The sequence below is a fragment of the Python bivittatus genome, unplaced genomic scaffold (assembly GCF_059951505.1).
Source record: "Python bivittatus isolate LINGU-HERP-01145 unplaced genomic scaffold, Pbiv_v1 ctg000690_np1212, whole genome shotgun sequence".
Lineage (NCBI taxonomy): Eukaryota > Metazoa > Chordata > Lepidosauria > Squamata > Pythonidae > Python > Python bivittatus.
This window is the reverse complement of record NW_028277096.1, coordinates 12,328,051-12,353,901: the sequence shown is the minus strand read 5'-3', so window position 1 is coordinate 12,353,901 and position 25,851 is coordinate 12,328,051. Positions and strand designations below refer to the sequence as shown.

General features: G+C 40.3%; 2 protein-coding genes across 3 annotated transcripts in view; both read right to left on the bottom strand.

Annotated features, from left to right (window-relative positions):
• Nucleotides 1-2,340, bottom strand: part of LAT2 (linker for activation of T cells family member 2) — a 28,655-nt gene extending 26,315 nt beyond the window's left edge. The window contains exon 1 of the mRNA XM_025170136.2: nt 3-2,340. The gene's annotated coding sequence lies outside the window, so the exon portion shown is untranslated. The remainder of the gene's footprint in view (nt 1-2) is intronic.
• A 106-nt stretch (nt 2,341-2,446) lies between these two features.
• Nucleotides 2,447-25,665, bottom strand: EIF4H (eukaryotic translation initiation factor 4H). Of its 2 annotated transcripts, XM_007421189.4 has the most exons (7): nt 25,513-25,665; nt 13,342-13,526; nt 11,322-11,386; nt 11,116-11,215; nt 8,298-8,363; nt 6,281-6,430; nt 2,447-4,489 (listed from the first exon to the last, which is right to left on the bottom strand). In XM_007421189.4, the coding sequence occupies exons 1-7, from the start codon at nt 25,569-25,571 to the stop codon at nt 4,353-4,355; spliced, it is 762 nt and encodes a 253-aa protein (XP_007421251.2). In that variant the 5' UTR covers nt 25,572-25,665; the 3' UTR covers nt 2,447-4,352. The 2 variants fall into 2 exon arrangements, with proteins under 2 accessions (XP_007421251.2, XP_088008539.1); XM_088152413.1 differs by lacking the exon at nt 8,298-8,363.
• Between the last annotated feature and the right edge of the window lie 186 nt (nt 25,666-25,851).

Here is a 25,851-nt window from a genome sequence, read left to right as displayed (position 1 = left end):
ACCTTGTAGAGTTTAGAGGTTTCTTAAGATGCAGCCGCTGCTGGTCCTTAGCACTCTGGCCATCTCTTACCTAGCGGTCTTGCATTCAAGCGGTATGTGGTCACTTGCTCACTGCAACTGTGAGCTGGCCTCTAGCTTCCTGTTACCTGTGACTCACTCAACCCAACATCCGCCCTTCAGATTTGGACGAGGGGTTCTCTCATTAACCACAAGGTGCAGAGCACGAAACTAGAAACTTGTCTTGACCAGTTCCCATGCAGATTGTGTAGCTTAGCTCAAGTGACTGGAGAAGAATTAATTTAGTGTGTTAATGAATGTAATGCACAGCTATTTTAGGCCACCAAGCATCTAAAGTAAGGGCCAAGCCAAAAGGTAATCATTCTTCAAGATCTGCACTTCTTGGATTTTTTGCAATGAATTCTAAGTTTCAGGAAAAGTGCACCCAATATTATGCATGTTGGTAAATGCATTGTCCAAAAACACTATGGAAAGTATTTAGAGGGGGGATAGTTGTCAGGAGCTTTTTGCAACAAAAACAGAACTTATGGCATCAAAGACAAAGGTATAAGGTTTCATGTATCAGTCTACATCAGATGCGTAGCATATAGCCCTGAGGAAGCAGTTAACAGCAAAAGGAAATGTAACAGTGACCATAACTAGCCGCAACAGATCTTATCACGTTTGACACAGGAATCAGACCTAGCAGCAGGCTCAGATGCCATCTCTGTTCTGTATCTACTCTGGGAACCCTATTACAAGATTGAATAATGTCGCCCACCACTATCAAGGAAGCAGGCATTTCATCCTTCTGCATGGTATATGCAGTAATTTCAGTAATGCCCCATTACACTCTACATCGGGCAAACTGGCCAATCCCTAAACAAAAGAACACATTAACAGAAATTGGACATCAGCAATGGTAATATTAAAAAAAAAAACTAATAGGGGAACCTTTCAGTTCTCCAGGAGACTTTACCACTGAAAATCCCTGAGAAAATAGAGACTGATTTCCACATTAAGACTTAATACAATTTCTCACAAAAATACTCAAGATCAAGAGTTTTAGCATACTAGTCAGTGCCAGTGTTGGGCGGGGGGGGTGTGTGTGTGGCAGGACATGCCACAGTATACAAACAGAGAGCAAACCCTTCCATTCTAGCACTGAAGATATTACCTAGCCAGGTAACGAAATGTTTGCAAGAAAGCAACCAAGCTCAGAGAACCCCGAGGACTCCACAGTTCAACCCTGAGCTACACATATTCGCTTCTAAAACGTTTAAAATTATTCAATAGGAACTGTCCCATACTGAATTTAACCACTGGACAATTGTGTCTCCCCCACCCAAATCTGCTCCCGTCTCACAACCATCCAGATCAGAGCTGAGGTTGTTCCTCTGCCTTGGATGAAATTGAAACCTCAGAACTTTTTGGAAAATCCAGATTTTACAAAGAATTGTGTTTCCTACTAATCCAACCCTGAATAGGTAGACTATCTGGCTGTTCTGACCAGTGGTGTTTAGAATTATTCCTAAAAGAGAAGCATCCTGAAATCCCTGTACAGGTATCTGTACACCTGTAAGCTTGAGCCATCAGGCTCTGGTACATTCAGATCTGACAACAGAAATAGACTGCTCAATTCAAGATTGTGTTGCATTTTTAGTTTCTCCTTTCAGATTGCATTTGGTTGTTTGAACTTTCATGATCTGGTCTTGGACCATAATAATTGTTCTTGTTGTTGTATATTCAGAACAGAGGGCATATATGGTGGAGCCATAACAGGAAGAGCCATCGATTTGATAGGATCCAAACAACTGCCCTGAAAATGTATCCCAGTGATGAAGCAAAATCCGTTTTCCCTTCTGAACAGATTTCACTTTTAAACCTTGAATTAGTCTCATAATAAAGAACAATTTGCTTCTTTCCAATGTACAAAAGTAACACACAGGATCAAGAAAGATGCACATCTAAGGATTGCAAGAGTGAATACAGTAGAGTCTCGTTTAACCGACCTTCGCTTATCCGACATTCTGTCTTATCCAACGGCCCTAAAAAAAACATAACACGCATAAATCGGCGATGAGAAAAGTGTGCCGCTTGTTTGCGAGTGTACTCTTTCTTGTTGCTCCTGACGGTGCGGCGCCTCAACGCAAAAATCGATTGCAACAGGCGCAGTGGATCGGTTTTTTTTTTTAATCGCACTCAATCGTTACTGTGTGTTATCCGACATTTTTGCTTATCCGATGTTCTGCCAGCCCGTTTATGTCAGATAAGCGAGACTCTACTGTACTTCACAAAACTACCTTGAGTTCAGGAGTCAGTGATGGAACACCCTCATGCAACCCTCAGGAGCACTCCACATTCCCCCAGTCTAAAAACTGAAGGAATCAGCTGGTAGAAATAGCTCTTCTATCCCCAAATTGCCAACAAACTTCAACACAGACCAGCCTTAAATATTACTTAATGTTTTCTTTATTTAAAAGATCATTCACAAAATACCATATCCATAAATTTACTTTGTCATGAAGCAGAATGTGTTAAGTGTTTGGAAATTTCTCTTTACACATTTAAAAATCAAATGGATCGACTGAGTGAGCCTTGCATGGAGAAGTCTTGTTTTTGCTCTTAAAATCTTGGTTCTTCCATATTTACAGTGGAAGAGAGATTATTGGGTGGATTTTGTTTAGAACACAACCACACAGACAGACAGTGCATGTCTTAAAGAAAGTTAGTGTTAAACAAATGGTTCTTATTCTCAAAAATATACTCAGATTACAAGGAGGTCAGGAAAAGAAAAGTTTGCTCTTTTGTAAATTATGAAGATCTTTGCTAATAATTTTATTTATTCAAATAAATGTTGCTTTTGGATATCTGCTAATTAATTCTGCAAATTGAGAGACCTGTTTTTAGAAATTGGACAAGATTCAGCATTTAATAGGAGGGGAAGCCCCAGGAAAGAGAAAGCCTCCAATACCTGCCAGTTTCTATCCTGTTATTTGTATCAAAGCTACAAATAAGATATGTTAGCACTGAAGTCAGGCACTGCAGGTAATCCCACTCTGCCCAGACTGAGCCACAAATTCTACAAATTGGACAGCTGAGCAGGTGACAAACATCTCTTCAAGTTTACATCACTGTTCAGTACTTCTTTCCTTGTAAGTTATTTGCTGCATTCAGTCTTTTCCAGCAGAATTTATTCACACAGAGACACCAGGGGAATGAACATCTGTTAGCCACCTCAGTTTGCTAGGCCTCCGTGCCGTTAAGATGCCAGTTGGAACTACAGAACGTAGTGCTCCCCACTCCATTTATTTGAGGAGCTAAACAGGAAAAGCAAATCATACTGAAAAGAATCAAATGCTGGCGTGGCAAAGTTAGACACCATTTCATTCACAACAAAGCCCCTCCAACCTCCCAAAAGAAAAAAAAAAACCTTTATTGTGTTTAAGAAATTAGTTAGAAAGCCATTCGCAATTCTGTAAAAAAAACAAAACGCAGAGTATGTTTGAAGAAGGTCCTGGGTGCTACAGAATCGGCACAAACTTCAACAGCACCAGCCTCTAAGCACTAGTGGGAATGGCATAGGCCAAGTCAAGAATGCATCAAACTGCATTTTCCACGCCAGAATTGGATGCAGACACACCACCTCTGCTCCAGGCAGAGGCCTGTGCAGTACCAGTGGGGCCCAGGCCAGATGGGATCTCTTGCTCTTGCTGCAGTTTACATTTTAAACTGTCCAGGAAGAAACTGATTCTGGATCTATTCCAAAGTGCCCAATGGCTTAAACCTGTGTTGCAGAAGCTTTTTGCAACACTTTCACTTGGACAGGACTCTTTTGGGTTGAGGGTCACTGAGGGTGGCTAAACATGCAGCGGATAGAGAAGCACCGTGGAAGGCAGAGGGGAACAAGGTGAGCAGGACTGAAGTCTGACCCACATGTCTGGGAAGAAGAAAGCGTCAGAAAGGAAGAAAAAGGTGAAGCAGCACCTTGGATTAAAGAGAACCACATCTGTGGAAGAGGATGGTGCTATATTGGCTGAAAGCCAGCACTGAGCCTGGAAGGAGGGAAGGCTGGGGCGGGGGAACTTAAGAGAATGCAGGCACTACGTACAGCAAAGCCAAAAATGTACTAAAAACCACTTGTTAACAGCTGACATGCATTCACAAGCTCTGGTTTGTTTGTTTTTTTTTCCATTTCGGTTTCAAGGAGGACAAGTGTCAGATGGTAGGAATGGTGGCTGCGGGGTTAATGTTCTGAGCTCAGTTAGACACTCTGGGCTGTCTTGCGTTTCCTCCCACCCCCACCCAGCCCCTCCCTCAATCCCGTTTCCCCCACTCTTGCCCCCTGAGTGCCCTCAGTCATGCTCCTTTACTACTTCCTCCCTTGGCTTGGCTCCACCAAAGATGGCAGAATTCGGATTGGCTACTTGATTGAGGGGCGTAGCGACTGTCCTGGGCTTGAGCTGAAGTCTGGGCCGCTGGGCTCTTTCCTCTGCCAAAAGAAGGAGGAGGAGAGATTAAGCTGAGAGGCGATCTGGCCATTCCCTCAACTTGAGTTATGGATGAAATATAGTCCTTATCGTGTATGTCCTGTACCTCGTGCCATGCATTTCATGCAAAAGGGCTCTCGCTTGTCTGTTCCATTACAAATGGGATCGGGAGAGCACAGCTGCTACCCTAAAACCAAACCACTTTCCAAATTAAAGCAGAATAAAAGCACAAGGTGTCATCCACAGTGGCAATCGTCAGTGTAATCCATCCTCCTCTCTTACAGTTTCTTGCCTTCCAGCTGTTTAGACTGCATCTCATCACAACCTGGAGGACTCTTGGCTGAAGAAAGCTTCCCTCATGCATTAGTGCCCAACATGATGCCCTCCAGATGTATTGGACCGATTCTCAGAACTCTTAGCCAGGATGAGAGTCTAGGGAATGACCCAAAATATCGGGAGGGCTCCAGGTCGGGGAAGGTGGCATTACTTGGGTCACAGCCATCTCTGCATGGCAAAGTTATGTTTGCATCACTAGATGGCACTATTGCACTTTCAACATGACAAATCTGCTCAGGCAGAAGACAATATGGGTAGCATCAAATGTTAGGGGAATGGACTTTTTTGTCCTTCCCCTATAAATTCTCAAAAGTGATCCCGGAATTTCCTTCAACCTACTGGAATAGATCCAGGGGTGCACAAAAAGCTGAAACTGGGATGGAGTAGGGACTCAGTTAAACCAGTTAAACCACTCTTTTATTATGCAAAAGCAATCTTATGGCTTCTACCATGAGTCAATTGTTAGAAGACTCACACAGCATGGCCCAAGGTACACAAACCTACACTGAAAACCAGGAGTCCCTTTTCTAACAAATTTTATTAAAAGGCATAAGCTTACTTCATCAGAGACCTGAACTCTATACTTCTGATGAAGTGAGCTCTTTCTGATGTTTTGCCATCAAAGATTACCATGGCCCTCCTCCCATAATGTCTAAAACCTGTACTGGAATCATTCAACTTAAGGAATCCTTCAGCTTGATCAAAGTAGAAAAACTGGTTGCTTTTGCTTGGTAATCAAGCTTTGCAAGGTATGTCTGTATCTTTTTAAATGTTTAAATGCGTGGCATCACTGAAGACTCTTCCATTTGCTGAGCACAGTTCTAATAGAAAGCTTTCCAGCAAGTTGAAAAAAGGAAAGCGCCACCTAGAGATTAAACCATGGGCAGAGACTTGCTCCTTTTCTCTAAGAAACTGAAAAAGCAGCCACAATATGCCTTATTGATTCTAAAAATATATCCGGAGGCTTTCAAACTGGTGACAGATGACTTCAACCATCCAGTCAACTAAAAAGAGCAAGGAAGTAATGTACGAACTGCCCTGAACTCCCTGGAGAGGAGAGTTAAGGAAGAGTTAATTAAATGGATTTCCCTTAGAATTCTCACTAATTCAGAAAGAACTAAGTTGTCATATCTAGACATACATTACACAAAAAGTTGGATGTGGGACCCGTTTGGCTTCCTTTTAAGTTCTGAAAATGGAGTTCACATGCAGTCCTGAACTGTATTACAGCACCTAAGTAATGCGGGCCACAAAACTAGGCTGACAGCAGCTATCTCATTTTGCCACAATATAGGGAAAATATATGAGAAATCTGTGGTGTTCCAGATGTTGTACTACAACTCCCAGCACCTGATACCACTAGCCATATTGCCTGGGATGTTACAATTTGAAGTTCAGCAACATGTGAAGAACTACTGGTTCCTCATCTGGGACAGGGAGAAAGGAAGACAGCTTACCTTCTGTTGGCTCTCTGAAATCCATAGAAGACCCACGCATTGGAGGACCGTCCCTGAAACGACCTGTGCCCCCCATGGGTGGGCCACCTCCTCGTCGATCTCCAGGACGCGTTCTACCTCTGCCTCCTAGGAAGTCATCATCTCTGAAACCTATCAAAGGGAATATTGCATCTAGTATCAGTTCTTTCAATATCTCTCACCCAGGGAAAGCCTTGCTCACCAAGGATTTTTCCAGGCCATCCAAACATCCTGAAGAGCAGCATTTTAAGAGTCAGCTAGTTTTTAACTTCCTAAGTCACAGAAGTTTATTAACACCCATCTAAAAGAGAGAGTGTACCAAGGGCTATACATTTCTATTCATTTGGTTAGGAGGCGGCCATAATACAAGCAGAATATGAAAATCTTTTTTCCCCATACTTCCACTTCTAACAGCTCCTCCAATTATTTGTTCTGTAAGGCCCCATCACTGCTCACCTTTTGCTGTGAGAGTTGTGACATTTCTGGATGGCACTGGGACAATTGTACAACTAGATGGTTGTTGATGTAATAGCCTTATTATTTTTCTTGGTTATTACTATTTTTGCTTTTATGATTATCAGTACTGATCTGCTGGTTACTACAGATTTCCTCATAAAATAAAGAAAGTGCCTAGAATGCAGATGTTATGAGGGTGAATATAGCAAAGGGAGCAGAAACCTGCAATTTGCAGCTGCGATACAAACTGAAGATTATGATTTCTGGCTGCAACAATCACACCAGGATTCTTCCCTTCTGATAAATTTCAAGGTAAAACTTCCATTCTGGTAACAGTCTATTTCTTGGTGCTACAGTTGAGATGTGTTTTTTAAACTGAAGAAATGTCCTGTGAATTACTAGTGGTTGTCCCCTATCCCAGCTATATTTTAATTAGATGCAAGGATAACCTGCCACCACTGATGCACTGATAAGGACGTTGAAAATCTCAGTCTGAGCTAGAGAAGAACTAGAATTAAGATAAGCAATGATAAAAAAAATAGGGAAGGGAAAAAACCCAAGTTCATCAGGACTGGGAGAATGAAACCTCTGAGCACAAGATCTATACAGCTCTACCCATCAGGAAATACTTTCAGCCTCTCCTTGCTTTGCTGCGTAACCCATTATCTAGATTCATTCCAACCTCTTTGACAAACACAACGTATTGGCATAAGGATGAGGCGTACAGCCTCAAATCCCGATCTGTAAAATGGGAACAATGTATAGATTGCTTCATATGAAAACATTTCCTAAGTCCCTTCTACACAGTGGTAAAGAGCAGTAAAGGGCTACAAGTCCCTCCTGAAGAAGTTTCTGCTTGGCTCATGGAGCACAGACAGCCGAAACAGCTCTGTACACCAGACATAAATAAATCTAGGGTGCATGCATGCGTCTTCTCTCCCTGTTGCCAACATGTATTGCTAGAGGAAAGAAACAGTGATTTACCATATTTAGTTAAAAGACAAGCTTGATGAGAAAGTTAGAATGCTTTCAAAAGGGGGTGGGCAAAGAAGCTATTTACATCTCAGTGAACTTTAGTTACAGGAGCGGGAATTGCTGATATACCCTAAGGAAAGACCGATGAACCACCTGTTCTGCTGATGGTAAAGGAGAATAATTTAGAGCTTTACAGTCCAAATCAAGCCAGGTTCTTCTGAAAACAGCTCAAGACACAAGAAACCATACTTACTTTAATCAAACCAAATGTATTCATATCCTCAGCCTTCAAGGATTCCAACTCCCATATTCCTAGATATCTCTGTGCCTAGCCATATACTCCAAATGTTTCCACAAAAGCTGAATACATACAAGAGAGCTGACTGCCATATTCTTATAAAAATGGAAGTGATAAGATAAATTCTTATTTAAATTCCACCCTACGGGCCTTATCATCTGAGAAACAGACTTGGCTGAAACAGGAGGCAGAAGGATGTCAGGGGAAAAAAGTCAAGAGATTTGAAAAGATTTCAGTAATATAAAAAAAAAGAGAGAGAAATACTGCTACCAGAACTGAAGTCATCTCTGGAATCCCATCCACCTCCTCGCGATTCCCGCAGACCTCCGCCCATGCCTAAAAAGAAAGTCACATTGCAAGCATGGGTCAATGGGGAAGGCGGGAAGTTCTAGAAGGTTCCGCATCCAATGGTCAGAAATCCCCCTGGTATTTTAAGTCAGCACAGTCCTTACATTCTCTTAAATCTGGCAACTGTATTCTGCAGGAGAACGTGGTTAGATCAGAGGCGGAACTGACATCTGAAAATCTGAAAGGATAACAGTTGTCGAAGAAGGGGGAACATCTGGGCATAACCCAGGCCATGATTAGAAAATGCATGATGGACCAGCATCCTCAGAAAATCAAAGTTTAAAGAACGTTTCTCTCATGTTTGTGAGCTAAGCTGCATTTACATACAATCATTCTAAAGACTATGTTCTAAGATGGTTTATCAAGTGTTAAAAAAGTGAGGCCTTTTTCTGCAAAACCCATATGGCCAGTTAATCAGCTGTTGCTGTGTTATCTTGGAGTATTTAGCCTCATGACATTGTAGCTACTCAAGCTATGGAGTATTAGTAAGTCCAAGAAACGTAGCATGTTGCACAGAAGAAACCCATTCTCTTTTATTTAACAATGCTATCAACCACAATTTACACTGTTTCTGAAGAAGTCATTGCTGCACTGATTCCATGATATCAAGAACATGGCAATGCAACTGATTAGTCAGACCAGAATTAAGCTTTGGAATTCATGTTGCTGCCTCCTTTGTACTACAAGGCAACAGACTTGCAGTCCTGCTTAGAATAGCCCAACCCTGTCAATGCTTCTGTCTGGCAGAACACATACAGATTTGACTAACAGGTCGGGCTCTTCTAAATCTGGATGTGTAGGATTGCAGTTTTTTAAAACAAGGGAAGAAAACCTTTAAAGGGCTGTCCCATATACATAAGCAAGATCAGGATTTTCTTCTTTTTTTCTCTCAGATTTTGGGGAGAAATTTATTTATTTTTTCCTAAAAATAAAATAAAATACCCAAGTTAAACTATTTTAGAGTTATCGCTCAATTTGTGTGTTTTCTACTTCGCAGCAATGGAGAAATATGCCACCAATTTTTGGCAATTGTGCTAGCGGTGATTCTAGGGGTACGTGCTGCCCTGGAATCTCAGGCTGCCCACCTCTGCTTTGGAACAAAGCGGGCAGGGGTATTAGCAGGCTGTTTGGAACAGCTTGCAACTGTCCAAGGCAGTTTGGAGGTTAATCTGTTCACTCAAAGATAATTTACCTGCTCATTTCTATTTTAGAATCTCAACATATGCTGTGTCAGCCTTGTCTTCCAAAGTAATTAACCTGTATACATAACTCTGATACTTGAATGTACTATCTATTAGGCCCAACAAATGCTTTGGACAATCTATCAGCACATCTAAAAGTTCTGTTTAAATAGTAACACTTCTGTTTGCCTTCCAACCAAAGCAAGTACCTAAAGGAAGAGGAAGAAATGTTCCATCCTGCTTCGTGCGGACAAAATCTACATCCAAATCTCCAAACAGGGTTTCACAGGTTTCCGGGCTAATTCCAATAGACAAATTTGCTTGACGGACAGCAGAACAACCCAGCTACAGATTCATAGGAAGATCTACTTCAAATAGGATTCCAAAAAGGTGCTTCAGAGTATGCAGAGTATGAACATAGCACACGCCTGCAACTTCTTAAAGGATCTGTATCTTTTACCAGGATCTCTGCAGTGTCTTTTGGAACTGAATCTGAAGCACAGCACAAACTCCACAGAATCACAGATCAGAAAGGGACCTCAGGAGTTACTCAGTCCAATTCTCAAAATAGGAAATCCAGCGTGTCCACATGTCTGGGAGATGCCTGCACCTATTTCTTGTCATGTGCAAAACCTACAATTCCAGGAACAGAATGTTCTGGAGAACCTGGAATATTTTGTTTCTTCTCTGAATTATGCATCCAAATTGGCATGGACTGGAGGAAAAAGAATATTCCAGACTTTTGGAAAGTTCTGTTACTGGAATGACAGCTTCTGCTTAAGAATCTCCAACAACCTCCAGCAAACTCTTCCATTGTTCAATATACAGTATTTTTTCTTCCTAATGTTTAGCTGAAATTCAATTTAAAGTCACTGAAGCATATTAACTAGAATTCCAATATCCAGGATGACCGAGAACAAAGTACTCTGTCACTGATTTGACAGTGCTTTGCATATCACATTCTGTAACTTGCCTCCTTTATGACTATTGGATCAAAGGTATCAGTGAACTCCTTAGTAATTTAATTTAATTTAAAGTAATTTAATTTATACTAGGGTTCACAGAAGAGCTCATACTTTGCTACTTCTTTTCAGTCTGCTTTGAAGTTCCTCCCTTGACGTTCTTACAGTAGTGTCAGCAACAAAATATCTGTATATTTCATGATGTTCATCATCCTCTAAACCAGTGCTGAGGGGAGGCATTCTAATTTTTTAAACAACTGCTGATATATTCCAAAATTTCATGTAAGGACACCAAGGTCTCTTGTGAAATCTAGGGATTGTTGAAATTTCATGAGATTATTTTCTGTGGGGCATCCAGGGCTAAGAAAGTTGCCAACACTTCCTTAAGGATATGAAACTATCTGCCTGGCTCTAAGACTGGATATAAGATCTTTTCCTGTATTATACCAGAAGGTACTTAAATCATCCATAAATGCCTGAAGATTGCCAGTGTGCACTGCTGGCACTTATTACTACACACAGATATGCCTGCTCAAGGTGGCATTAATACAGGCATTCCAGTTTGCAGTGTGTAAGATCAGCCATTTAGGACATCACCTCTGTCTTCTGGACCGCCACCTTTTCTGAAACCGAAGCCACCTTTGTCTTGTTTCCTGCCTTCAGCTATGTCCACTCGGAGCGACCGGTCGCCAAAAAGCTGTTGGGTTGAATAAAAAAAAAAAAAGAAATTGCTTCTGAAGTAGATTACAGATAAGAGCTGCTACCCCTGCTCAAATTACCTTTCACAAGAGTAGTATACTTACTGCTCCATCAAATGTCAGAGCTTCTTTAAGTGACTCAACCTCATCAAACTCTACGTAACAAAATCCTGAAATGTAATAAATAATAAGTATAAATACGTATGACAGCCAGTTTGGTTAGTTAAGGATACCAGGCTAGAAACTGGGAGACCATGAGTTCTAATCCCACCTTAGGCACAAAGCCAGGTGGGTGACCTTGGGCCAGTCCTTCTCTCTCAGCCATAAGGAGGAGGCAATGGCAAACCACTTCTGAAATGTTGCCTAGAAAATTGCATGGAATTGTCTAGGCAGTCACCAAGAGTCAAGACTGACTCGAAGGGGTGTGCACATGCACACATATAAAATTAGGAAACTCCTCTCATCCTGGCACTGGAAACTAGGTGTGCAGATATGATAATCAGTCTACCAACCTCATACACAAAACTGATTTGGCTCCCTGAGTTCTGTCACCTAACAACTTAGCTTCCTGATTTGAAATACAGATAAAGGAAGAAAGAAACATAAGAACATAACATTTATTCTAGAGGGATACAAAACGTTTTGTATTTGGAAAGTTTCAAGCTCAGTTCCAGAACGGCTTATGTAAAACAATGCTGGAATACTTCTAATGAAATCAAAACAGCTGTTTTGTATTCAAAACAGCCATTTCAAGCTGAAAAAAAAAGTGCATGGTTTAAATTTGTTCCTACATAAGGTTTTCTTACAGGTAAGATGAGAAACCCTTCGCTGGGTCTTCTTACATAAATTAGATAAGTAGCTACCACAGAAAGCTTCTGTGTTTGCAGTTAAGTCTAAAAGTAGAGAATTTATGTATCTCAGAGTAGAACTGTTAGGTTATTGATATTGCCTGAGCTTGGTTATTTTCCTGCAGATGTTTCATTATGTCCCCACAACAACAATCCTGTAATGTAGGTTGGGCTGAGACAGTGTGACTGGCCTAAAGTCACCCAGTGTCAGGCCTAGCCCAAGGAACTCCAAGAGACAATGCAGATTCAGTTCAGCTATGTTTATTAGCTACAACCTCTAGCAAGAATCTTCCCAGACTAAAATCCCACTTCCCAAAGTCCTCCAGCCACAACAGTGTGAATTCCTCAGGGAGGTGCCAGTCTCATCCTCTTGTTCCTCCCATGCAGTTCTGGTGAGCTAAGAAAATGTTTATCTCCCTGAGCCTGGCCTTCATAATTCCATTCCATCACACCCAGTGAGCTTCTGAGGCTATGGGTGGACAAGAACCTGTGTCTCCTTGTAACACCTTCACCAACATACCACAATCTTTCATTAGCAAGTATAGGTGATCTGCAAGAAAACCTTGCTGTGTGGCTTATTCCTATTCAGGGTTTCAGCTAGTCATACCTTTATTTTACACCTGCCCTTCTCCTGGGTCTCCCTCAATCCTGCAATAGGCATTTAACATTCTGTAATCAATCAGCATCTTAATATTCAATGGGTTATTTTGGGAGGAGCTAAACTGCTGCCTGAGCTGCTCTCCCTAGAGGTCACTGTATATTCCACCAGCCTTAAGGTTTTCCCTGGAGATTCTGGCTGATAGATCACATATCTCCATGGTCCAACTTGGGTTATGCGAACATGCCTAAAATTCCTTCTTCCTCCTATTTTCCCCACAACAACCACCCTGTGAGGTGAGCTGGGCTGAGAGAGAGTGACTGGCCCAAAGTCACCCAGCTGGCTTCACACCTAAGGCAGGACCAGAACTCAGAGTCTCCTGATTTCTAGCCTGGTGCCTTAATCACTAGACCATACTGGCTCTCTTTAAATAATATAACTACATTATGATTTACATTATTATGAACTTAGGTTTTGATTTCACCATGCCAACCCTTTGGAATGTGCTCTCTGAAAACACCGAAAACAAAAGATGGCCCTTAGCCAAACATGTACGTGTGTACACACGCGCGCACAAATACACACACACACACATCCTACCTCACATTTTTGCTCTATAAAGAAACCATTATCATAGCCCAAATCTTTACTGTGAATGGGGAGATATAAAGTGACCTACCTTTAAATTTATCTGTCTCTTTGTCTCTGACTAGTCGCACACTTCTTACACTGAGATCCTTGAAGATGGCATCGATGTCTCCTTGGACCGTGTTGAAGGGGAGGTTACCAACGTATGCTGTAAAGGGGGGCTCTGTTGGAAGCTCTTTCTGTTTACGTGCACCAACGCCGGAACTGCCACGAGAGCTGTTGACAAGGGTAGGATTAGTTCACACCTGAGTGTTCCCTGTGGGAGCAGCAGCTATGGTATACTCAGAAAACTCAGATATGGAGAAGCACTTTATATCAAGCCGTTAACCTTGAAACCAGGGATAGGTAATTCATGGCTTGCAGACTCCCCAGCATCTCATTAACAGTACCTAAAGTCTTCAAGTGTGAATCAGGATAAAATAGTCAGATTATTTACTTTGTCTGATAGGGTTTTAAAGAGCAAAGTGATTGTCTTAAACTTTGCAGAGGGTTACAGCACTCATATCACTGCTCAAAACACTCCCCCAAATCAGACAATTTTCACTGTTTTTTCCCTTGTTTTAAGAATAAAATAATCACAAAGGCTTAAGGCATCCTTTTTACTTCTTAACCTCCCACCCCAAAATAGGAAAATAAGTCTAAAAATTTCAGCTCTGACTATTTTGGCAGCATCATGACACCAGCCACATACTCTACAATCCCCAGGGAGGGATCAGTGAGGAAGAATTATCTCTAAGCTGGTAGCTTCCCCAAACTCTTCAGCTCATCAAAGCTTTCATGAAGTTTCAGACTGTTTATCGACCCCCAAACATTTATAATCTGAAAATAATTTAATAAATACTACTCTAACTAATAGTACTACAGATAATAACAAAATTGATCCCTTGGATAGCTCCATCGACCCTTGGGAGTCAATACTGACCACTTGGAGAACCCTACTTTAAACACACAAAGGCAAAATTATTTTGTGTCCCAGAACAAATGAACAGAGATGAGACATCTGGCAGACTTATTTCTTAAGAAATATATGAATTTTATATATGAAATTTAGGTATTGTAGAAAAGTAATAGTGGAAAGAAACCTTGACTATATTGCTCCATACAACATATTATAAGGTACAGAATTAATGTAAGGAAGATCAAATTTTGTTTTGAGCAGGTTACAATGAAATATAATCAACAAAGAAGAGATACAATTCAGCAGTAGTTCAGGAGGAATGGTAAGGCAATAATCTGAATTAAATAAATAACAGTCCTTGTTTAGTGGCTGCCTCATTTAGCAACCATTCAGAGTTACAACGGTGATGAAAAAATAAATTTGCAACCAATCCCTGCATTTATGACTTTCACAGGTCTGTAGAGCAAAGGAAAGCTTAAGCAAGATTGTAAGCAAGATTGTAAGTTGTGGTTTCACTTAGCAACCGCTTTGCTTAATGACCAAGTTGCTGGTCCCAATTGTGGTCGCTAAACGAGGACTACCTGTATGCTGCCTGGTTAACTGGAACTCATTTTTACTCAGACTAATCAATAGTTAGTTAGACCAGAGATAAGGAACACAACATCTGTCAGATTTTTTGGACCACTATTTCTTCCTCTTTAAAAATGAGGAACATTTGTGGTGCACTAAAAAGAATGCTGAAATATTCTCTGTAAATTTAATCCAAAAGTGTTCCAATGAGTTCCCCCTCAACTGTTTCAACATGATATCTGAAGTATAGTGTGCCAACATCTTTTCTTCATTCATTGGAGGGTGCTTGTTTTGCTACTGAAATGGAATGGATCCAAAATCCACAAAAAAATCTTGGGATGTTGGGACCAGCTTGCAGAAAACCAAGCTTCCCAAGGAACAGTGAGATTCCACGAAAGAGAATTTAAGGAACACTTATTTAACAACAACTCATCTTGCTTTCAGTCACTCACGCTTCAATTACTTCCCGATTGGATTACTGAAACTCACTCTACATGGGGCTGTCCTTGAAGATAATTAGGAAGCTGCAATTGGTCCACAATGTAGCAGAGCACACAGAGGGCTAGGATAGGACTGAGTCAGAAACTTAGTAGTATGGGTGGTTATGGTCCCTTGGTAGGAAGGGCATGATGTGTTTTATGTTGTTGCTTTTATTGGTTTTGCAGTGAGGCACCTAGGATTACTGTGTGGTAGATAGGCGGACATATACATTCTTTCAATAAATAAACAAACTTACATAATTAACATCTAGGAGGTATCAGTCTCCTTTTCACCAATGGAGATGAAAGGAAATATACATTTTATTGCTAGACATAAATTAGTTGCAGTATGTGAAAGCAGGCATTTATTTTCTTTGAATGATCATGGAGAACAGCTAAAGACAGAACTTTTCATGTGATTTTAAATATGGGTACTCCTCTTGTGCAAGGGACTATTCCTGTAAAACAACAAAATCTGGTATGTTTGTTATATTAATTTGCCAAGGCCAATGTGAAAAATGAAAGTTTTGAGAAGAAGTGCATCTCACTCTTGTAATTAAATATAGCCTTAACATTATCACCTTCTTATCTATAGCTGCGGTTGAAGTGAATGATAGCTCTCTGTACAACATTTTGGCAAATATAACTATTCACTGAGCATGTATGGACCAACAGTTCTCTTGCAACTACAGTAAAATGCAGCCTCAGAAGTTTTCTGAGGAAGATTAAATACCATGGTAGAACACCTGTGATTCCTGAAAAGTTTCTTGAATAAATTTCCTGAACTTCCAATAAAGATCAGCAACTGTGAACAGGTTTTATGACAATTTATAAGTTTCCACTTACTATATTAGTCAGAAAAAAAAAAGCGTAGCATATTTCAGAGTGCACTCTGGAATGATTTATGGCAAGGATTATATTTACAGATGCATTTATTTCCAGCACTTTAGAGCAGAGAAACACTCTCCAGAGCAGCTCACATTCATGTACAAACACATCAAATCATACACACACGCTGTACATACACATGCATACATTTATAAGGCCACTTGTTTCAGGTTCAAGAATTTGAGCAGTTATTTCTAACACCAAGTGCAAACTCTAAAACAAAACAAAACCCGGAATCTACCGCAAAGTTCCTGCAATGTATGATCAGCATCCGAAGAATATCCCTGAGCTGTGGAAGTATACTTATATGCATGTTTACTGAATAATTTCCCAGTTAAGTATGGAAAGGACTGATACTAAAATATCACTTTCAATTTTGATACTAAAGTGATACTAAAATATCACTTCCAATTTTGGGGTCATGATAATCTAGCCTGATCCTTCATTGACAATCTAGCACGTCCAGAAGAGGTTGTCAGTGAAGGGTCTCTAAATTAAGTCCTATAAATAATAGTTGAAACAACTTTGTAAGTTTAGTTTAGAGAAGGCTAGATGTGGCCTCCAAATACCTGAATGGCTGTCATTCAGAATGACAGAAGAAGAATTCTTCAGAAGAATCTTAGAATAAGACTTGTTCACTGTTGCTCCAGAAAGCAAGACTAAAACTAGCTCATCTGAAGGACAACAGCATAGGGAAGACTGTTCTAGAGGTTTGGACTTGATTCCTTCCAAGGGTCTTTCCAACTCTAAAATTTAAAGTAAAGTTTCCATCTCTCACTAATTTTTCATGCAGGAAAAAAAAAACAGGAGTCCTGCTAAAATAGCACTAATGACAAAAAATGCCATTGTGGAAATAAAATGCTTTGAAGTATGCATGTTTATGATAGTTGCCCTCAACATCCAAGATGCATTATGTATTTTCAACTAAGTTGGTTCAAGAGTGGCTCCAAAACATACAGGATGCTCAACAAAATGGGACTGATATAAATACATCACAGGATGATTTTATTCTGAGACAAAATGTTAGCATTTATCTTATCAACTAACCTAATAGGCTATGAGTTATGAATGCAGAAATCCATCATTGTGAAAGGTATTTGGAGTGACAAGGTAGACCGACCAGCTGGTTCTGTCAGTTGGAGTTCATGACCAAGTTGTTGACAGGCAGTTAAAACATGACATGCTGGCTACATGTTATTTTATATATTTTAGAACAGAGATAGTCAAAGCTACTGGTACACTTCCAGATGATTTGTGATTAGATTGCCAAGGATTTCTGATTCCCAAAATAATAATAATGATGATGATGATAATAATAATAAAAGAATTTCTGTCATGGCCACTTCTGTGCTAACTGTTCATCACTTAGACTCAACACTCTTCAACTATAAAACATAAGAAAGAAATATTAACATGGCTGCCTTTGATCATATGTTTGTGCAGCTCCGCTAGGCAGGTTTTGAACTACATCTGAATTACTATAAATAGAACCCTATCAAATGTAACCTGAGAGAAAGATCTGCACTTGCATATGTAGCCCCCTTCTCTAGTCTCTATATAATGTAATGACTAACTGCTATTACTGCATGAGCCACCAATTTGTATCTGCTAGAGTACAAACCTGGTATCCCTTACTTGGTTAGTTTTTCAAAGGCCAACTTCCTGCAGTCTTTAGAAAAATAAAAGATTCTGGAACCACAGTAGGTGACCAAATTCCAAATATAATTATAGGATATAATGTTTCTATGATATATTCTGCCACTACAAAAACTCTTAGATTTTAAAGAAAAGCTACTATATGAAAGCAAAATTAGTGTTTTATAAGAACAATATGAGACTATAGGATGAAGGCAAAGAAGGAAATTTCCTAGTTAGGCTAGCATCTGAATACATACTCTTAAAACATCTGAATCATTTGATTAGTCCTGCTAATAGTGTGCATCCTAGTTTCTCTTCACTTGAGTCCAGAAAATCACACAAGATTTCAGATGTGAAGCAAAAACACCTGGACTCCTTCAACCTATTCATCACTTTTCATGAACAGCTAATATGGAAAATGTGCAAAGATCTATCCAGAAAGCAATTTTTACCCAAAAGAACCTATTAAGCTCCATATAACTACAATATGAATATGAATTTAATATGAATTAATGACTGCGTGCATGTTACATTCCATGTATAGAATTATAATCCATAAATGGTTTCCAAATAGGATTGAACTGTATACCAAATTTATGTTTTAGAAGGTATGACGTCACCCTAGATATTTATTAAATATATTTCTACACGGCCACAATTGAAATCACTCTCAGCAGCGTACACCGAAAAATAATGTTACAAAAGATCCATAGTAAAATATAAAAACAGCAATAAACAACCATGAAACAATACAAACTATAAAATATAAAGATTGAAATGGCATCAGATCAAAGGAAAGGTCTCAGAAATAGCTCAGTCTTTAAACGTTTTTGAAAGTCCAACAGCCTTGTTTCCACAGGGAGGCTGTTCCACAGCCTTGGTGCTACTACAGAAAAGCAATGTCTCCTTGCTTCAGCCCTCTGAACCTCCCAAATTTGTACGATTTGTAGCATTTTCTCACTGGTAGATGTTACTGGTCAGGCTGACTGAAGCAGACAGTCCCACAGGTATCTGGGTGCCAAGCCATAAAGGGCTTTATAGTCAAAACAAGCATATTAAATTGGACCCAGAAACCAAATGGCAACCAATGCAGGGTCCACAGAATGCTTGTTACAAGCTCCCAGAACGAGAAGCCTGACAGTATGTGGGCTGCTACATTTTATACTAACTGCACTGTACTTTCCAAATACTCCTTAAGGGCAGCCCCAAATACAGTGGATTACAGTAGTTTAACTGGTTAGTGATCAGGGCATGAATTACTTTAGTCAAGTCCTCCTGCCCTAGGTAAAGCTGCAAACTGTGCATCAGCCAAAGCTGGGCACAGACCCCTATGGCCATAACTTCCACCTACTGATCCAGCAGATGTAAATCCAGAAGGATCTCCAAGTCAGAAACCTGCTCCCTGAGGGTAGTGCTTGCCCCACAAGAGGTAACTCTGGCAGCAGCAGAGGATCCCAAAGTATCAATATGAATTCCAACCTGCCAAGTTGTCTGACCTCTCCTATCTACACCTCTACACTGCCTCAAGGCTCTGGGAAAGTGTCTCAACAGTATCTCCCTTGTGGCCCAGGAAAGCAATGTACAATTGGGTATCATCAGCATTATCCTATTTCCCTGAAGACAAGCACTTAGTCCAGGAGGTACCCTGGTGTTTTCAGGAAGGAGATGACAAAAAAATGTCAATTCATGTGATACTGCCCCATGAGAATTAATGTTTCAGAATAATGCTTTATTATTTCAACGAAAACTTTAAAAAATTATCCCTGAAGAAATGTGAACATAGTCATTGCTATGCAGAATCACAGCAGCTCAGGGCTCAAATACTTGAAATACTAACTCAACCTAACCCCAAGAGCTAATATTGGCTTGGGAAAGCTTGCTTGCAATGTTACCTGTGGGTTATTTGTGGTGTGACAGCCACCAATAGGGCCTTCTTAGTGGTGGCAAACTGATTATGGAATTGCCTCCCAGAAACAATGAATAGTGCCTATATCATCTAGTTTCAAACCAGTTTGAAATATGTTTATTCACTAGGGTAAACAATTTTCTCAGGTCCAAACTGTCTCCAAATTAATGAATGAAAATATATGTTGCTTAAAAAGAAGCAAAGGTGACCTTCTCCAAATCTCATGCAGACACTCATACAGGTAGTCCTCACTTAATGACCTTAACTGGGACTGGAATTTCCATCACTAAGCAAAGCAGTCATTAGGTGAAAACATGTGATTGCGCCACTTAGAGACAGCAGTTCTGGTAGTCCCAGGTGCAGTCATTAGGCCAGGACCACGCAGTCATTCAGTGAGGACCTCATGCTTATCCTGCCCTGCCACGCTCACCTCTGCTTCAACTCTACCCACCCGTGTTTCTTCCCCATCTCTGCCCTTTTGGCCACCCTGCAATCCACTGTCTCACAGTCCACCCTGCACCCCTGTTGCCCCCAGATGACCTTTGCCATCTTCTTCCTCCCGCTGCTGATGAGGCACGCGCACCCTGGCCCTTCATGAGGCAGCTGCCTCATCTCAACTATTTCAAATGCTCCAACCAACATTCCAACCCTCATGCCGGGAACATAGTTACATCTTCTAGGCCTTGTGAAAGGCCAATATGTTTGGGGCCAATCTGATTTCTGGGGGATAATGCACAGGGCAGGTGCTGTGGCAGAACAAGCTTTCTTCCTGGGTCTTGCCATTAGAGGCAGGAACAAGAACATGGCTTTCTTGCCTGATCTGATGGCCAGACATGATCAGGGAGAGGTAGCCCCGCAAATAAGCATGCCCCATGCCACGAAAAGCTTTTTAAGTGACCAACAGTAGCTTGAACTGAACCCAGCATATTGACAACCAATGCATTCTAAACATGCTGCAGGTTCTGGATGGTCTTTGAGGGCAGCCTCACGCAGAGTACACTGCAATAATTCATCCAGGAGATAACTAAGGCGTGAGTGACTGTGAGTGGAGGTTCTTGATCCAGGAGAGGGTGCAACTGATGCAAAAGCATTCCTGGCCACAGCTGCCACTGTTCTTTGAACAGGAGTTGCAAATCCCCAAATTGCGCACCAGACTAAGGACCAACCTATGATGATGTAGAAAGCTAAAAGGAGTAGCTCAAAGTCTCTAAAGCAACCTTTAATATCAAGTAGTGTCATCTATCCAACATGTTAAAAACACATGCTAAATGATTTTGGAAGAAGATATGTAGTTACTCAAAAGTACAGGTAGTTCTTGGGTTATGACCATTTGTTCAGTGACTGTTCAATGTTACAACGGCACTGAACAAATGGTACTTATGATGGCTCCTCATAGTTCTGGCTGTTGCAGCGTCCCCATGGTCGCATGATCTAGGTGCTTGGGTGCCCAGCTTGCAATTACATCGCAGTGAGTCATGGGCACATGACTGCAATTTCTGATGTTCCCTGCTGGCTTCCCATAAACAAAGTCAATGAGGAAGGCAGTAGAAAGTTGCAAGCCGAGTACCCGTGAGGTCCTCGCTTAACAACCCACACAGTCCTCATTTAACAACGGTGACCGGAACTGCCAGAATTGCTGTTGCTAAGCGACAGTCACATGACATTGTGCCTTATGACCACGTCGCTTAACTATGGCAATTCTGGCAGTCGTGGTTGCTGTCGTTAAATGAGGACTACCTGTAAACAATAAGAAAAATTACCATTCTTACCAGAGATTACAATGGCACTTCTTAGCAGTTCGTTACTGTTTTCCTTATAACAAGTTCATACTAGTCCTTTTGTACTTTCTGCATCTGCAAATATAAACCTGAACTTTTTTTAAAGCCAAAGAATAGTGATTTGCCTTGTGCTACAGATTAGTAAATTCTTGGCTAAAGTAATTCCTTCCTCAAGAATTCATTTGAGGCTAAAATACAAAAGAATACTTAACTACCTTATACTTAACTGCCTTATAATGAATCACTGAGATAAGATGTGAGTCTTCAAAAGCACTTATTATTTTTCAGTATCAAACACACAAGATGCCTAAGCTTACAGTGAAATCATATGCCAAAGGTAAAGGTATATTAGAAAGAGGAAAATCATGGTAAGCTGATTTTCTTATTAAAAAAACAAATTATTGCCTAAGGGTAACCAATTTAATCAAGGCTAAGATGAGGTTTTAGGCTCATATCTTACTATGAATATATCTCCTATACTTCTGTTACAGATTATCATTCCATTTTTATGAAAAAAACATTAACAAATTCAAATTATTTCATAATGCACAATGTGTACCATCTTTCTGAGTACTAGCAAATATTTTTAATGGTTTTTTCAAGCAAAAATGTCCATTCACTAGAAAAATCTTCCTGACCAGCAATGTACATAGATTTGACCTTCTCGGGAATTTTATCTCTAAATCTTCTCTTTTACAAAAGAAAAAAGTATACTTTACCTCATTAAGTTCAAGTACATTCCTACCACATGCTTCCATTTGTCATACTTATATAGCCAACATTATGCAAACTGTAGAAAAGGAGTAAGAAAAGTCACACTTGTTCAGTTCCCACTCATAATCAATGACTACCTGTTCTACCATATACACTTAAGTACGTTCCCATTGCATTCAAGTTACTTCTATGTTCTGCTAAAATATGTATTCCTTACAATAGATCACATAGTACTCACTACTGTTCTAACATCTAAACATCTTAAAATTTCCCTATCCATTTCCATGTACAAAGTTCATATACTTGCTCTTGTTTTTTACTATACATATAACTTGCAAGAGTTCATTCTATTTTCTCAGTAAAATACAACCATTTGAGTCTTGGATGTGTTGATTTTCAGATCTATACTCCTCACTGCATCATGCAATGTATCTAACACTCACTTCAATTCATTCAGGTTCTCAGCCAACAACCAGCATCATCTGCATACAAACTTGCACATTCATGCCCCTAACCAATGCACCTCTAATGACATCACAAGCATTCCTTATACATTCATTCATAAAAATGTTAGACAGTCAGGGAAACACCATACTTCCTTTTCTTATGCTCTGAACCATTTGCTAAGAATCCTATTTACTCTCTTAAACTCTTTACTTATATGTTGCTCTTATTGCATTCAGCAACCAACATTCAACTCCACATTCATGCAAAACATTCCATAATTCAAGCCTATTCATTTTATCATTTATTCACTTTTGCTACCACTGGAAGACCTGATAGAACAGGATAGAGAAAGATTGTTATGGAGAAAATCTATCTATGTGATTGCTAAGAGTTGATACTGACTTGATAGCACATAATCAATTCACTATTGCTACTTTTCCCTTTGTATAGGGGAACAATAGCATCATCTTTCCAATTATCCTTAAACACACTTAAACAACTTTCACATCCAATCTATAAGCAAACCTCATCCATTTCTCCAGTTACATCACCAACTTTAACATTTTTCAACATTCTTACAGTATTTATGACTTTCATCATTCTTTTTTGGACATTAACATTTATAGGATTTGTTTCAATACCACTCTTTCACATATCACTATCATTCCCACATAAATCTCTAAAATACTCCTTCCAGGATTCTCACATATCAGTTTCATCCCAAATAATTTCATCACTTTCATCTTTAATCCCATTCACTCTGCTGGAAGCTCCTTGTTTTACTCTGCCACTTCCAAAACAAATTTTCCCCATCAAAATATCTCTACATTTTCTCTGCCACTTTTAAACTTAACTGTTCCTGGCTGGCTGCCTACCATCTTCCCAGGTACCTTTTTCTCTGTAAAAATTATACAATATATTTCTCTCATTTTTGCAGCAATCCTCCCTATTAGCATAACTCCACACATATCTGTGGCAGTCTGTAACATAATTCTTTTCACTCTGTTCTCAGCAGCTTCCACATTGCCTTTCCTTTGGTCCACTCCGTATTAATTGTGTTGGGAAATTATTTTCAAATATTTTTTCATCCAAGATTTAGACTTCCATATTGGGATTCTACTTTCACTTGTTTCTTTCATTTCTTTTTCTTCCATGTTCGTTTATCCCAAGATCCACTCTGATGCTATTAATAACTTGTCTATAGCACATGCACATTCTTTAATTCTGTTTCATCCCAAACAAATCACACTTTATTCATCCCAATTCTATATATGTGTATGTATCGATATATACGAACAGACTAATGCTTAACCCATGTACTCTAAAATAAAACTCTTAATTCTAGTTACTTACCAAAGAGTAAATATTCTCATTTAGTCTTGGATCTTTTTCTAAACTTTCTCCAGTCTATTCATGTCACCTAGCAGAATAATTTCCCCCTTTGGATTGCATTAATTCAGAATGATGCACAATTTTTCCCAAAACTTTTGATGATCAATTCTTCCAGTATCACTGTTCACTGGAATGTAATATGCAACTGCCATCAACCTATGGATTTTTATTTTCATATGCACCCACAACAGTCTATATAACACTAAATCATACTTTCTTATCCCTTTCATTCAAAATCATAGCTACAACTTCATTTTGTTGCGTGTATTAATTAACATTACAAGTTCAAACCGCCATTATTCAGATTATATATTTCCACTTTTCTCTTAGTTTTATAGACATGCAACATAACTGCTTTTCTTTCTTTCATTTGTTAATTCAAGTCCTTTACTTCTTTCCAACATTCTATATACCACTGTCATCATCAAATGGGCTTATAGATATTGACCTCTGCTGCTCATTATGGCACATCACTTTTTAGTAACACTGATTTTGTCACACCATAAACTTTTTCCATTATGCACTCTGAAGAGATTTTAGGTTCAGATTCAGAATCAAGACTGAGTTATAAATCACTGTACTACTAACTCTTCTCATTCAAAGGTCCCAAATTATTCCCCCTGCCCTCTGCACTTATTCAGCTTCCCATCACACTCCTCTTTACCATTTGAAGGATAAGTTTCCATTCCTTTGCTTATAAGGTTGCAATATCCATTCATATGTTCTTTTAATTACCATTTCCTAGTTACGGAATACTTACCAAGAAGAAGTCCACTTCCTAACACTATTCAAGCCCCCTGAAAACTTGCCTCCCCCGTTTATTACAAGCCTTCTAACCCATGTTCGATGCCACACCAATATTTTTTAAATGAACTTCTCCACAAGCATCCTCTATTTAGTCTACAAATACATTCTCCTACAATGTTGCTCTCCAGGTATGCTGGTTTTTAATTGCCATAATTCCAATCAGCATAAACGTGGTAGCTAGCGATTATGTGAGTTGAAGACAAACACAATTAGAAGCATTGGGTTGGATGAAGACTGCCTTACTCTTCCTTTTTTTTCTTAATTTGTCCCTTTATCAAGTGACGACTAATCCACAATGTAAGTTACGATTAAGCCTATCGCCACTGCTCTCCTGGACATACCAAGTCTTCCTCCACACGACCCTCTTCCAACCCCTTGTTCGTAAACTTTAGAAGCCAAGGGGTTTCCCCGCCTGCCTCGTATTTTTAACCTTCCTGCCTTGCAGAGGTTACTCGTTCCTAATCAAAACACATACTACTCTTCCCAACAAATCCGCTCGGCCTTGTCCCCCTTCTCTTCACATCACAATCCCCACTCCCCACGTCGCTCCCTCCCCACTGGGGGGGCCAGGTCGCCCCTGTCTCCCCTCAGCCTCGGTGTCTGAGGAAAGTACGTCTCCTCACCCTCTGGCCGGAAGAATGCCCGTCTCCTACGTTTCCCGGATGCCCGCCCCAGTCCCTCTCACCCGCGGCCGCCCCCGAAGCTACTATAGGCCCGGTCGTCATAAGCATCGAAATCCGCCATTGCTGCCGCTCCTGCCGCCTCAGCCTCCCCCGAGCGCGAGCGAGCGCTGCAGGACCCCGCGCCGTTTATATAGCGGGCCAAACGGAGGGGCTGCCCGCCGTGCCGCCTGAAGCCGATCGTCTTCCTGCGCCTGCGCACTGCGGATGGCGGCGGGAGTGCCCTCGGCGATGCCTGATTGAAAAGAGATGGGAAAGAGAGTGAGACATAGCAACCTCATGAGACAGGAAGAGGTTTTCATTTTCAAAACCACCCAAGGCGTGGAGAGGCAGAGCAAGGAAGC

What these genes read in the sequence shown, in the direction of transcription:
- EIF4H (XM_007421189.4), bottom strand. Translation starts at nt 25,571, where the DNA reads ATGGCGGATTTCGATGCTTATGACGACCGGGCCTATAGTAGCTTCGGG. An exon ending in AGAGACAGATAAATTTAAAG is followed by an intron (nt 11,387 to 13,341) that starts GTAGGTCACTTT and finishes ATTACATTTCAG; the next exon opens with GATTTTGTTACGTAGAGTTT. An exon ending in CAGAGATGACTTCAGTTCTG is followed by an intron (nt 6,431 to 8,297) that starts GTAGCAGTATTT and finishes TCCCTTTGATAG; the next exon opens with GTTTCAGAGATGATGACTTC.